This window comes from Chelmon rostratus, chromosome 1, assembly GCF_017976325.1.
Source record: "Chelmon rostratus isolate fCheRos1 chromosome 1, fCheRos1.pri, whole genome shotgun sequence".
Lineage (NCBI taxonomy): Eukaryota > Metazoa > Chordata > Actinopteri > Chaetodontiformes > Chaetodontidae > Chelmon > Chelmon rostratus.
Genome location: NC_055658.1, coordinates 14,904,543 through 14,918,832, shown reverse-complemented (window position 1 = coordinate 14,918,832; position 14,290 = coordinate 14,904,543). Strand labels below are relative to the sequence as shown.

Here is a 14,290-nt window from a genome sequence, read left to right as displayed (position 1 = left end):
GCGTAGAAATGCTGCCGATTGACGTAGTTGGAGCCAGATAAGATCTCACAGCTCCATTGTAGACGCGCCGTGGTGGTTTTAGTGGTTTGCTTTTCTTCTTTTGCTTTCAGTGACGGGCCTCGGTCTGCTGTTGCAGGGGCAGCGTGTGTGCGCATACCTGGAGTAGAAAGTGCATCATGCGGTGCAGGAAATCCTTAATGTAAACTGTTACTACACCGTGTGTTTAGATAACAGGCAGAATAGACTAGCAGTAAGCAGCTAGTTGCTGACCTGCCAGTACCCTCATTGAAAGGTCATAAGACAGTGGGCTGAAAGTGGAGCATAGGTCATAGCCCGTGCTCTCTCCATGTAAAATGCATTTCATATCCTCCGTTATGCACAGACACGCATGCAGTGATGAGGTCTGGCTGACAGCTGATGTGTCTCTCTTCTGTTTTTCAGATGATCTTGTGGGACTGGGATCTGAAACACTGGTACAAACCACAGTATCAGGTCAGTACTGTGTTTCTTTCAGCTCACATGCGTTTGGAGTTTAAAGTCTGTACATGGTTCTTTCATTCATTCAGGTAACACACAGATAATGCAGGTCTTTGCAGATAGAGTGGTCTCCAGCAGACGCTGCCAAAAAGCCACCTTTGGTGATATTTTTGCTTAGGTAAAATACGCATTGTGTAAAAGCTGGCCTACAGTGACCTTGAAATCATTGTCATGCCACATTTTATCTTACTCAGACATTCTTTGTCTTGTTTGAACAATTTGTGTAATCTGTCAAAGAATTTAGCTCCCACTGACCAAAAACCACTATTTGTTCCTGTTAGATGGGGTCAAGCCAGCCAGAACATTCCCCTCATGAACCTGCCCTCAAAGAAGCAAGAAGCACACCTATTCTGTGCTACACTTCTCGTACAATTTATTGGATCTCACTTTAGACAGTAGCTTTATCCTGTTTCTGTTGCGAAAGAGGCTCGAGGGATGAGGTGTGAGAGGAAGTTAGGGTTCCACTTTATATGAAGGTTCACATATTCACCATTAACTAGCTCCTTAAGAGCATGCTAACCCTTAATAACCCTAACCCCTAAAATAATGCAGTAATAAGGGCTTTATAATGACTAATAAGGAGCCAATATGCTACTAATATGCATATAATGGCATTCCCAAAAGAAATGATGATAAACACAAGAGAGAGCTGGGGGATCTTCGTCAGCACTGTGTACCTGGTGTTCCTGTAATAATACCACTAGCCCAAACAGCCTCTTAAGTTCGTGGCTGTCGTCCATATAACAGCAGTCAGACTGAAGCAGCGCTCTGACAGTGCCTTTGTGTGCACATGGCAGGGTGCGGTGAGCGGCAACGGCGTGGATCTTTCGGTCATCAACGAGGCCAGGAACCTGGTGTCGGACCTGCTGATGGACTCGTCTCTTTCGCCGCACACCATCTCAGCTCTGCGCAGCATCTCCAGCCTCATGGGCACATTTTCAGGCTCGTGCCGGCCCAAGGTCAACCCCTTCACCCCCTTCCCAGGGTTCTACCCCTGCGACGAGGTGGAGGACTGCACGGAGAGGAGCGACAGGAAAACCATTAAGGTGGGCACAAGCTGCAGTAGTGTGGTATCCCAGAGCGACACCATTCACACGTTTGATTGGATGGATGATATGTTGTCTTTCAACATGACGTTTCATCATGCTCAGTTGAGTAACTTTAAACGTTCTGACCATGTGACCCTGTGTCTTAGTGGAGGAGCCTTCTGGCCTCGTTGAAGTGAATGAGTGAGGCTGCGTTTGTATGACGCTGTGCTGTTGCCAGTCTGAACGCGGCCTTACATCACAGCTGCTCGTAGCTTTTTTGTATTTGTGGAACACAACCAGCATATTCACTTTGTGTATAAAACATTCATCTTTACTGGAAAGACTTCCTCTCTCCATCAGGGTTTGAGCAGCAGAAACAGCCTCCCCACCCCTCAGCCCAGGCGGAGCTCCACCTCCTCTTCGTGCTCCGCTCTCCCTCCTCTCGACTCCGCCTCTTCCCGCTGGGAACGCAACAATGGCAAGAGACCCCACCCTGACCTCAACTTGACCAGGTGCGAACACAAGCTGTACACTTCACCACTTTCCAGAAACACACACACACAGGCACATGCCACACTTTACCCTGAATCTGCCCGGTTTTGATTCAGATTAATGGCTGTTCTTGCAGGATCTGAATAATGTGACTGTACTCCAGCTATGGGCTTCCTCAGGGGGCCCAGCAGCACCTGCACAGTCATGGTTTTTTTGGTTAGTCTGAAAAAAGGTATGAATGGGCCTTAGTGAGTTCTAAAAAAGCAAAGAATCGTCTTCATTATGAAAATAGTAATAGAAATAGTACACTGCACAGGAAACCAGGTCAACTGTGTATAATACAGTTTTATTGAGAAGACCAGGTGTGAAACGTGGATCACACTTGGTTTTGAATGGAGATTTGTTTATATAATAATATTGTTCCCTCCAGTTTACCTTTGCTTCTATTCTTTTACATCCCTCCTCGTCTCACCACACACCCACATCACGCTGCAGTATATCACAGCCATGGCGTCTTATCACCAAGTCTAAACAAAGATTTTCTACTCATCAAGTCGCCTCATGTGTCCTCTGTTTCGGTGCTACTTTTATAGCCAGAGCGGAAAACATTGTCTGTCTGATTTGATACAATAAATGATCATAAAAAGCAAAGTTATTCTACCCTTTTGTAAACATGCCACTCTCTTATCTTTAGTACTTTAGTCACTGTCCGCACTGTGAGGAGGTAACTTTCATATTTAAAAATCGTGAACAAAAACAGCAGCTTGCAGGTTTGGTCTGCTGCCTTTGTTGATTTGATGCCGTTTGGGTGAGACTGGAAAGCACAAAGTTGCTGTAGCTGATGCACAAATCCTGCATTCGTATCATCCACAAACTGGGCAAAGGTCGGGAGAAGTTGTGTCGCTCCATCACTTCCTTTCGTTGTGTTTATGCAGACATCGGAATGTACCTGTGAGTCCTGTGTGAGTTTCAGCTTGTGCACAGAAACCAAAAGCAGAAGGAGTTGTTAACGTGTCATAGAGTCATCTCTTCTCTGGGTAAAAACAAAGCAACTGGTCTGCATTTCGATCAAAGAGTTTTAATGGATTATAATAGCATTCATTAATCCATTATAATCCATTTACATGCATCGAAAAGAAATCAGCTTACAGAGCGCTCAATTTACTTTAGCAGCAAACTTGCTGAGGATGCTGGGGTGTAGTTTCTATATGTGTCCACAGGATGGCAGTAGGTGATTAGCTCTGTTGGCTGATGAGCCTCTTTGTTAGAGATCATCTGTGTTATTGACGTGTGTGATGACTGACTTGTCAGGGATTGTGTGGCCTTGTACTGTAGAGCTCTGCACAAGATGAGGCAAATCATGTGATAGTGAGACAGCTTAAGAGTATTCCTTATACAACCGTGACTCCAACAAAGTTAATAAATAAAACAGATTGTGATCATCTGCTAATCGCTTTTGACATATACCCAATTAAAGACAACTCAGAATCAATATATTTAATGTTTCACCACATCAGCTTCATTGATTTTGGTAAATATCTTCTTAATCTAAATTTGATGTTGGAACAGGAGCAACAACAGACTGGGAAAGTTGTGGAACGCTCCAAAAACACCTGTTTGGATCATTCCACAGATAAACAGGCTGATTGGTAACAGGTGATAGCATCATGATTGGGTATGAAAGGAGCATCCTGGAAAGGCTCAGTCGTTCACAAGTGAGGATGGAACGAGGGTCACCACTTTGTGAACACATGATTGTATAAAGGATGTTACTACGTGGGCCCGAGAACACTTGTTTGAACACAGTTTGTATGCAAATAATTGCATCCTGTGTTTATTCATGTTTTACACAGTATCCCAACTTTTCTGGAATTGTTGCATCTGTACAAAAAGTATTCTAAGAAAGATCTGTTTGGGGCCGGTGTTGAATTTCTGTGTTTTGTGCTCCAGCCCAGGTCTGTCTAATGGGCCCAATGCAAATCTGCTCACCATTCCCAAGCAGAGGTCTTCCTCTGTTACCCTCACCTACCATGCAGGACCCAGGAGAGCAGGTGAGACTTATCTGTAAGATTTCCCAAAAACACTACATTATGATTAATTGCTCATGATTTGACTGAGTCTCATGCCTCTCTCTGCTCCCATACTCCCTTTATCCTCTTAGGCACATCTCCGAGCCTGAGCCCAGTCACCTCACCAAGCCACGGTCCTCTCGCGGTAGGCACAGGGTCTTCATCGTCCCTCGTCACTCGACCACCTGTGGAGTTCCCAGACACAGCTGACTTCCTGACAAAGCCGAGTGTGAATCTGAACCTGCACAAGCCCTTGGGCTATGCCCTCAGCTCACCTGATTTCCAGCAGGCCTTCCGTAGCTCCAACTTCCCTGTGTGCACCAGGTGAGACCTGCAGTACTGAAGTGGCTACTGTGTCTTTTATGTTAGCAGTTATAACAACACTGCAACTGGTCTTATCTATGATTGTTGTGTCTGTCTGTTGTAGCTGTGGTCGTCAGATGCTCAAGGGAGTTTCCAGTGGCGAGACAGGGGAGTCTCACCAACCATTTAGCAGTGAGGCTCAACGCAGGCGCTCAGGTACATACACTTACCTTTAATGCACAGTTCAGAGTGTCATGGAAAAGTGGTGACAGTCAATCTTGATCAGTGCTATTGTGCTGGGGATTGAAAGAGAAACAGCTGTTTGGGGGTTGATGCTGCCCTCTGCTGGACTCCAACAAAAATGCAGGTTGATGCACACACGCACACCCTTGCCTCGTTGGCTGTTATATTCCAAATAAGGACTGTATTAATAAACTTAAAATTAAATGTATTTTTGTTGAATAGCTGGCCTTTTACATTGAAAATTTGCTTCGATTTCTCTGTTGTTATCTACAATCAATATGCACCATATTAGACAGCAATTTTACATGCAGGTGTACATGTATCCATAAATACCCCTGACTGTCCAGTCACTGTGTTCTTCTGCGTGCAGCAGGTGAAGGGCTGGACTACACAGGAGAGCCTCTGATCAGGGAGGAAAGCGTGGAGGTGGATGTGTCCGGCGACGGGAGGCTGGACGTTGCAGGAAACCAGGGGCAGGACGAGGAGGAGAAGGAGAAGAGCCCGAGCGCAGACCAGCAGACTCAGGAATCAGAGGTGCATTTCAGACATTTAGTTCATATTTTTATCTCGACTGGCTTCCAATGATTACGCATGTAGGGATTCCATTCCATCCACCACCTGGACATGGGGTTACTTTGCACCATCTTACGGATATTCTTTGTTTAGTGTAGTCTATGTGTCAGAACTCATTGTTCTCCATGTTGTGATCGTCTCCAGGGTGAGCAGGAGTTCAAACTAGATCCTATGCTGGAGGAGCATGAGGCTGTCATGGAGAGGATGAACACCTGGAACTTCCAGATCTTTGACCTGGTGGACAAAACAGGAGGGAAGACCGGAAGGATACTCAGCTATGTTAGTACAATCAGCAACCAATCATCTTCTGTAACTGCAGCAGTGTGTGTTGGTCTGTCCACTCCGGATAAATCTCTTAAGAGAAGCAAACAGTTGTATTAAGTGGGATATGATGATCAGTACAGCCTTTAATATGCCCATGTCTGGCTATGTGAAAACTTTAAAGGATCTGGAAAAATCTACTGTCAGTAGAATGAAAACAGCCCACAGGTGGAGACTTAGATAATGGCCAATCAAATCAGCTCCTTAGCAGCTTTACAGTTTCCTAGATGCCCCCACAACAGACCTGTTCTAGATAAGCGTCAAGCCACCGATGTACAGCAATGCAAATGTAAATATATTTCTTGTTGATGCATAATGATGAAGCCATTTTAATGCTCCGCTCGACATCAGTGACGGTGCTGCTTGTCTCGTGTTGTGCTCGGTGTTTCAGTAAAGCTGGCTTGTGTTTCCACAGGTGACATACACCCTTTTCCAGGATACGTGTCTGTTTGAAATTTTCAAGATCCCTGTGAGAGAGTTCATGACATACTTCTGTGCTCTGGAAAATGGCTACAGGGACATTCCCTGTGAGTGTTACGCTGTGCAGTATTCAGGTTTTTTGTTTTTTTTTCCCCAGGATGTTCATGTGTATTATTGGATGAGTTCAGTAGCTGCTGGGTAGCTCAGCAAAGATGCAGTTTTACTTTGCCACAAATGATCTAATATTTCAAATTATTGCTGGCGTACATGGTGACTAATTCCACTGTTATGTTTACAAACACGCAGATCATAACCGGGTCCACGCTACTGATGTGCTCCATGCTGTCTGGTACCTGACCACTCGACCAATCCCCGGGTTCCAGCAGATTCACAGTGAGCATGTGACAGGAAGTGATACAGGTGGGCTTATAAACTCATTAGTCGTAGGTGGTCGTCACAGTTTGCAGAACACAGGTTATAATCCGCACACACGGCCGTCACTTTAGGCTTAAAGCATGATTGCATCATTTAATCTGTGGTGTTAATAGCCGGTGTTACACAGTTTGAGCAGTCTGAGGCACTTTTACCATTCAGCCTTAGCTCACATTTAAGCATGAGAGCCCACACACAGTAACTGAATGGACTTCTCTGATCATCCATAATTTATAAAGAATAAATATGAAAAGTGTCAAAATGTGGATTGCATGGAAAGTATAGTCTTCATAGTTAAAGACGTTTTGGTTTGCAATCGTATTGATCATTTTATGGGAGGAGGTGGATTATGAGACGAGTGAGTGTGTGTTGATAAGGAATTATATCTGCAATCTATTTTACACAATCTTTCACAAAATAATCTCATAAATAAAGTTTTTGATTAGCTGAACTTGATTCATGTATTTATTGGTTGTTGGTGAGTTTTGTCCAGATTAATGCCCGGACACTTGTCATTATATACTCATCTACTTTAGTTGTGATCTATTGATTTGTAGCCCCACCCCTATTTAAGTGTGTTTAAATGGCAATAAAAAAATTGATCACAAAAAAAAGATTAGGAGAGACTTCTGAAAGTGTATTTTAAAGTGTGCACAGAGACTCTGATGGAGCACTGCTTGTTTCACAAACCTTGAACCATCCTCTGATGTCACAAGTACACCGACATCAAAAACTTTCGACTGATTTTGTTTGTGGCTTCCAGTAGTTCCTTCTTTTATTAGATTTGGCTTTTACTCGACAGAACACAGATGGTTTGGTTTAAAATGCAGAGATTCCCAGGCTCGTCTCTGCTGATGATACTTTAACGTCATTAAAAATTACCTGAGGCTTATTCAGTGACGTCTTCCCACTGAGGCTGCAGAACAGCTGTCATTTGATAAGAGGGGACAGAGAGACAGGGGTGTGTGTGTGTGTGTGTGTGTGTGTGTGTGTGGCCATATTCATTTTGCGTTCAACCCAATTTCTGCCTAAACTGCTCAAGCGTTAAGGTTGATTGTGGAAACGCTACAATTCTAACCTGATCTTGCAATGACAGCGTAGGTCTAGACCTGATTTCTCATCACCGTGACATTCACTGACATCCATCTCACTTGTCGTCATGTTCCAGATTCAGACAGTGGGATCTCTCCAGGCAGGATATCCTACGCCTCCTCCAAAAGCTCCTCTATTTCAGATGACAGCTACGGCTGCCTGGCCTGGAACATACCCGCCCTGGAGCTCATGGCCCTTTATGTAGCAGCTGCGATGCACGACTATGACCACCCCGGTCGCACAAATGCCTTTCTAGTAGCCACTAATGCACCTCAGGTAACCTGCAGCATTTATTGCTATTTAAAAGTGTTGTAGATTGAATGCTCAAGCATATTTTGGCTCACCGGGACACACAAACACACTCATGTTTATAGAAACAACGGACCGGATGTTCAAAATATGGGTTTGTGCAAAGTGACATTTCACCACAAATGTTGAAAGCTGTGTCAGAAGATATGTAGTATAAATATAAACAGTGCATACGTGACTGAAGGCGTGAGCGTCACCTCCCCCCTCACAATCGCACACTGTGTAGATGGCCCCTAACAGTAACCCAGTCAGCACACATGCTCAGTAAGCTGATGACACCACGAACGTTGGTCCCGGACTTTGTGTGCACATGAACAATCCTGGACTTGATGTCTCAGTGTTGGATGTCAAGTTTGCTTTTCAAGATGGCCACCTCCATGCTAAACTGAACTACATGAGTTTTCATGAGTAATATTTAAAACCGTCCACCAGTTTGAACACAAGCACGTTTCTCGTATACCTATGCGTTACACACACACGTGTGCTTGCCCTAGTGTTGCCCAAGCTTTCCACAGAACAGTAAGAATGGAACAAACAGCGTCCTCTATGGATGATAATGAAATAATCGAACATTTTGGATTCTGCAGTATCAGCAGTATTCAGCCCTTTGTGTGTACTTTCATAAGTTATCCACTCCACGGTGAGGGTCAGTGTTTGCAACGTGCCACCTAACAGGAATATTTGTCCTCTCAAGACCAACAGACCAAGTGCAAATATCACGAGTGACGTCTTGGCCCCGAGACGAGCCCTGTGTACAAACACAAAACTGCATGGCTGTGTCTCCGCAGTAGTGACAGTCTGAGTGGCCCCTGCTGGGTTCTGAATTTCCACAGAAACCAGCACAAACAGTCATCAGTGATCATGCAATCATCGGCAGTTGCACAGAACCGGCCGCCTGCATGTTCTATGCTTTTTCTTTGAATCATTTCGCATTTTTTCACCTCGGTCTGACTTCAGGTGGCTCACGTTGCATTTGTGGAACTAAAACCAGTTCACTGGAAGTGCTGCTTTGTCCTCATGTGTTAGTATCCTACAGAAACACTGAGTCTCCGGTTTTACAGTTAATCTTTAACTTCACAGTCAACATTTTCATTTTCCTTACATGACTTTTCCTTAACGTGCTTCAAAGCCTCATAATGCTAAGCCAAGCTTTGCTCAGTGTCACTCAAAAACGCCAGCAGCCTTTTAGGTTTCATGATTCATACAAACAAGAAAGTAAAGTTCTCTCGACAAACTCAATCAAGTGATATTCTGTATAAGATTTACGCCACACCACATGGTCACTTAAGCCAATTGTGCTCTCTCATTGTGGTCAGTTATGTAAATGAGGGGTGAAGAGGTTAACCGCATGCCCCAGTTTAAATATTGTATTGTTACAACATGTCCAGTGATAGCACTCACACTGTCTGGGTTTCGTCTGAGTCTCAGGAGGGTGGGTTAAAAGAATTGAGAGGGAACCCTGAACCTATTGATTACTAATGATTTGGACAACCACCACATCTGTTAAAAGGATCTTTTAAGCCTTTCGTGGTATCTAATGTCCCTGTCACTGCTTTTAACCCGCTTCTCCCTTCAGCTATACTTGAGCCTGAGCCTGTTACATTTCTACTTTCATAACCAAATACCCTCATGTCCTTTTTATCTCACTTATTGAGTGCTTGCTATTTTTGAACCCATTACAAATTGTGTAACACATATGCAGACATATTATGTAAGCACATTTATTCCTGACATTTGTAGGAATCTTCTTAGCGTGCCATCTTTAGCCTCTCTCACCACTTGGCTTTTCCCTCCTGTGCGGTGCAGGCGGTGCTGTACAATGACAGGTCAGTGCTGGAGAACCACCATGCTGCGTCTGCCTGGAGCCTCTACCTGTCCCGGCCAGAGTTCAACTTCCTGGTCAACCTGGATCACGTGGAGTTCAAGCGTTTTCGCTTCCTTGTCATCGAGGCTATACTGGCCACAGACCTCAAGAAGCACTTTGACTTCCTGGCTGAGTTCAATGCTAAGGTCTGAGATGAAGAAATCTTAACAGATTGCTGAGTTACATGATAGATGAATAATTATTGATCCTTCAATGTCTGTCAAAATATTGATTTAATCATTAGGAAGATGCTGTGTTACGATTTAGTTGAGCAGTATTCAACGTAAGTCTGTTGACCAGTTTTAATAAGATCTATCCATCTTTGTTTGTTAACAGGTGAATGATGTGAACAGTCCAGGTATTGATTGGACCAATGAGAATGACAGACTGCTGGTGTGCCAAGTGTGTATCAAGCTGGCAGATATCAATGGACCGGCCAAAGTCCGTGACCTGCACCTCAAGTGGACAGAGGGCATCGTTAATGAGTTTTATGAGCAGGTACAGGCTGCATGCTAATGCTGCAGAGGGCATTCAATTAACACAGACCATTTAATTCTATCTTTATGTGGCATTTTCTAAAATGGACTTAAACGCACAATAACTAACATTTCCACGCCTGTAAACAACTAGACTTGAGCCCAAATGTTTTCAACAATGTTCAAACCAGGAGAAATCTCTGATTTTATTTTAAGCTAATGGTCATTTGGTCGCCTCCACTGGCGACACAGAAAACACCAGATTCAGAGTCCGAGTGAGGAAGGAAGACCGCAAATGTGACGAAACATAACATGAAAAAAAGCTTTAATACATCACCTCATCCATCAACATTCCTGCCTCAGCCACATCACATAGATTTTCATCCGCAGCGGTGGTTGTTTAACAATGAAGACAACAACTCCCATGAGCCCACGCTACTTCATGTGGTCATCAAACTGCATCTTTTGTTTTCATTGTTTTGACTGAGAGACCTTGAGTGGCAGAAGTTACAGACTGTGCGTTTATGTTAATGGAATGACCGTTAAATTATGTTTCTTGTTTCCTCTTGTCAAAAACAGGTAGAAAGTAGCAGCAATAGTTCTGCCTCCCCGTCACTGTCTTGTAGTTCAACTCCTGTGTCAAGGCTTATCAAGACATTTTTAAGTGTTATCTTTGTTCTTCATCTGCAGGGAGATGAGGAGGCGAGGCTGGGATTACCCATCAGCCCCTTCATGGACCGCTCCTCCCCACAGCTGGCAAAGCTACAGGAGTCCTTCATCACTCATATTGTGGGACCACTTTGTAGCTCGTACGATGCTGCCGGCCTTCTGCCCGGCCACTGGATTAACGAAGAAGGATCAGATGAAGACGACGAGGAGGGTCAGGTGGACACAGACACAGATGAAGATGAGGATGAGGATGATGAGCTAGACGACGAGCTGGCACCAAGTAAGGCACCGGCGGCTCCTGAGCGCTCAGGATTTACAGTTAGCCAGTGCAGATTTTCTGAAAGGTGTCTTTGTGCTTTCTTCATTGCAGAAAGGAGGAAGAGCCGCCGCAGGTTGTTCTGCAGCATCATGCAGCACCTGACGGAGAACCACAAGGTGTGGAAGAAGACCATCGAGGAGGAGGAGAAGAGCAAAGAGCTCGGCAAACAGCAGCAGCCCGACAGCCTGCCGGCCAGCCTGCCCACCTCCCCGTCGGACGACATCCAGGTCATCCAGGAGGAGGAGGAGGGAGAGGAGCGTCAGTAGCAGGAGGATGGAGGAAAGGACAGAGCTGCGTTAGAAAAGAAGAGGAGAGGCAGTATAAGGACATGAGTCCCTCGACCACCTGCCTTTCAGCAACATAAACACAGACATGAGAAACACACACACAGACACACAGACAGTTGACAAATGCACATAAAACACACTTCGCTCCCTCTCTCTCTCTCTTTCACATACACACACACACACACACACACACACACACACACACATTGGAAGATTCACTGTGCAGACACTCAGATGCTTAAGCAGTCACATTGTTTTTGGAGAAACAAAAAGGCCTTACTACTGTGAGCGGATCCTTGCTGCAACGGTGGGAGCCCAACTCCTATGCACTTTTTCACCCCATGGAGAGTCGAGTGCACCCAGAAAAAAAAGGAAAAAGCACCAGAACTGAGGAGGAGGGTGCAGAAGAAGAGTGTGGACGGGGGGTGCGGCATTAAGTTGCCCCTCCATGGTGACGTGGCTGTGATGCTGCCTTGAATGCAAAGCGCTTACACCTCCTTTAGGTACAAAACAATTTCCTGTCTATTTAAAAAATGAAAGGTAGAGGACAAATAATGAAGCAAGCAACACCATGAAGAGATTGATACCCTTTACCAAAGTGAACAGTTCGAACACGGAAAGACAAGAGACTGAGACTGTTTCAGCCTCAACGTCAGGTATATTTTTGAATTATATATACACATATATATATCAAATGTGCCTGTCTGAACCTTTACTGAGTCCATATTGGCCCAGAGCCTAGGCTTGTGTAGTTCTCTCTCCTTGCTGGCGACACGAAACACTGTATCAGACTCAGTCACAGAGACATTATTGAAATGTTGACTGATTAATAGCATTATATCTGCATCATTTTTGATGCTTTTACTCATGTGTACCACCCGTCTAGTTTTTTGTTTTTTTTTCTTTGGGATTTAACTCTCCTTGCTTCAATTTTGTTTGAGTGTGTGAATATTTTTTTTTGGCAGGAATGTGATGGAGAGAATGAGTAGGGAGAAGGAGAGCACATTTTTAATTATTTTAGTATGTACTTTGTGTGTATGTTTGTGTGTCCTTTCAGTAATGGTTGGTTTCTAATCAGTGAAATGTCCTCTGGTGTTTTAACATGTTGCATTCAGATCAGGAGTGCTGTTTCAATGAATGGATTCTTCATTTTCATTTTTGATTCTAAGTATTTTTTTAAAGGTTACTCAGGATTCACGCAAAGTTGAATAATTATTTTGCAAGAATTTATGTCATTAACATGAAATACACTTTAAAGACTAAGAAAATTCAAATCTGAAGTGACTGAAGTAGTTTGTAATCTCTTAATGAACAACTTGACTACAAACAAATTCAAGCAATTGAAATCCTCTGTGACAGAGGAGCATACAGTATGTGCTGTCTCTTGGCCATCCGTACACTGTTTGCATAACCTTTTTACAACCTCACTGGAGAAAAGCTTATCGTGATTGTCGGCAGACTGCAAGTGTCTCTCCTGCAGCAACACAACTCATTGTACAATTTTGCAGTTCTATAACAGTATGTTAGGTAATGGTTTTATAACTTTAACAAAAGTTCTTTGCATTATTTTTAAACAAACAGTACAATGTCTGCTTATCCGTGTCTCAGTCAGCAGGCAAACACTGATGTTTTAGACACATTAAAAACTCATCCAACTCTCTTTTTCCTCATTTTTTTTTTGTTTGTTTTAGCCAAACCCATAACTTGGCCAGTGTGTGAAGAAGGGATCCAGGGTTTCATTTCACTTTATTTCGTGCCACGAGGCAGGTTAAAAAACTAATAGTTCTCTATTTTTGTCTCTAAGAACTCTTGGCATTCCACTAGAATAAGACATTTTACGAAAAGGGAAGGCAGAAGTGTTGCCTAGCTCCTTTATCACCTTATTAAATCAGAAATCTCTGAAGAAAATGTTAAGTAAACAGTGTAAATCAAGATAGTAATATTTAAAGACAAAAAAGTAGATACAGGTGTGCACATTTTAATACCAAACAAGTGTTTAGCCGCTGTACAAAAGAGTATGTGCATATAAATATATATTTTTTAAATAATCAAATGAATGCATCTGTTTTCTACACGCAGCTGACATATTGTACATTGAGATCCTGTAATTACCATTGTGTTTCCAGAGTTTTTATCGACTTCTATTTACAGGTGTGGAACTGTGGGGTTTGGTGTTTTGATTTTGGTTTGTCACTTGGTTTCAGCCTCTCCCTGTTCTGTATCATAACCACTCTCGTATTCTTCATTATCTCTCTCTCTTATCACTGTTGTCTCAGTCGACCCAACTAGTGCCAAACTTTACCTACATTCAGTAGTTTGTGGGCTGTGATAGGCTGATTGGCAAACTCTCTCTGGGCTCCAGTACTGTTCGTGCAAAAGACGTGCACCTCGAGTCAAATGTTCCACCGGGCTCAAGGTGACAGTGACAGCGGTAAGAGTCAAGAGTTGGACTCAGGTCAGAGCCATATACATTCTGGCAACTCTGTCATCGTTTTTTTCACATGGACCCACGCTGGATCATAAAGCCTTGGTAGCTCCCTACCCGACATATTCTGGCTCATTAAGTTGTAAAAGTTTGTTGGCTTATCACTGTGCAGTCTTTCGAACCACAGTGTCCTCTGATGATTGTGCCATAAATACATCTACGAATGGTTGTTACCCTTATGTAGCATCAATATACGTACGTTTGTCTAATGTAACCATTCACCCTTATCTACATTGTGGGGGCAACTGATTTTTGTTGTTATTTATAGCTGTCATAAAACACCATCCCTAAAGTATCACAAGCTCTCATTGATTTTTATTGGTGTGTGTGTGTTTGTGTGTGTTAACAGGCAATATATTATATTTGTTGTC

General features: G+C 43.6%; 1 protein-coding gene across 2 annotated transcripts in view; it reads left to right on the top strand.

Moving 5' to 3' along the window:
* Window positions 1-14,214, top strand: part of pde3b (phosphodiesterase 3B) — a 44,586-nt gene extending 30,372 nt beyond the window's left edge. Inside the window, exons 2-16 of one of the 2 annotated variants that reach the window (XM_041936821.1) lie at window positions 442-492; window positions 1,335-1,583; window positions 1,926-2,077; window positions 4,008-4,108; window positions 4,219-4,450; window positions 4,554-4,645; window positions 5,046-5,206; window positions 5,390-5,524; window positions 5,982-6,093; window positions 6,293-6,406; window positions 7,587-7,786; window positions 9,626-9,829; window positions 10,020-10,181; window positions 10,850-11,108; window positions 11,199-14,214. In XM_041936821.1, coding sequence (XP_041792755.1) covers window positions 442-492; window positions 1,335-1,583; window positions 1,926-2,077; window positions 4,008-4,108; window positions 4,219-4,450; window positions 4,554-4,645; window positions 5,046-5,206; window positions 5,390-5,524; window positions 5,982-6,093; window positions 6,293-6,406; window positions 7,587-7,786; window positions 9,626-9,829; window positions 10,020-10,181; window positions 10,850-11,108; window positions 11,199-11,413 — 2,439 coding nt within the window. In that variant the 3' untranslated portion in view covers window positions 11,414-14,214. Of the gene's footprint in view, window positions 1-441; window positions 493-1,334; window positions 1,584-1,925; window positions 2,078-4,007; window positions 4,109-4,218; window positions 4,451-4,553; window positions 4,646-5,042; window positions 5,207-5,389; window positions 5,525-5,981; window positions 6,094-6,292; window positions 6,407-7,586; window positions 7,787-9,625; window positions 9,830-10,019; window positions 10,182-10,849; window positions 11,109-11,198 lie in introns of both variants that reach the window. The other variant, XM_041936813.1, reaches the window with a different exon arrangement.
* Window positions 14,215-14,290: the final 76 nt, after the last annotated feature.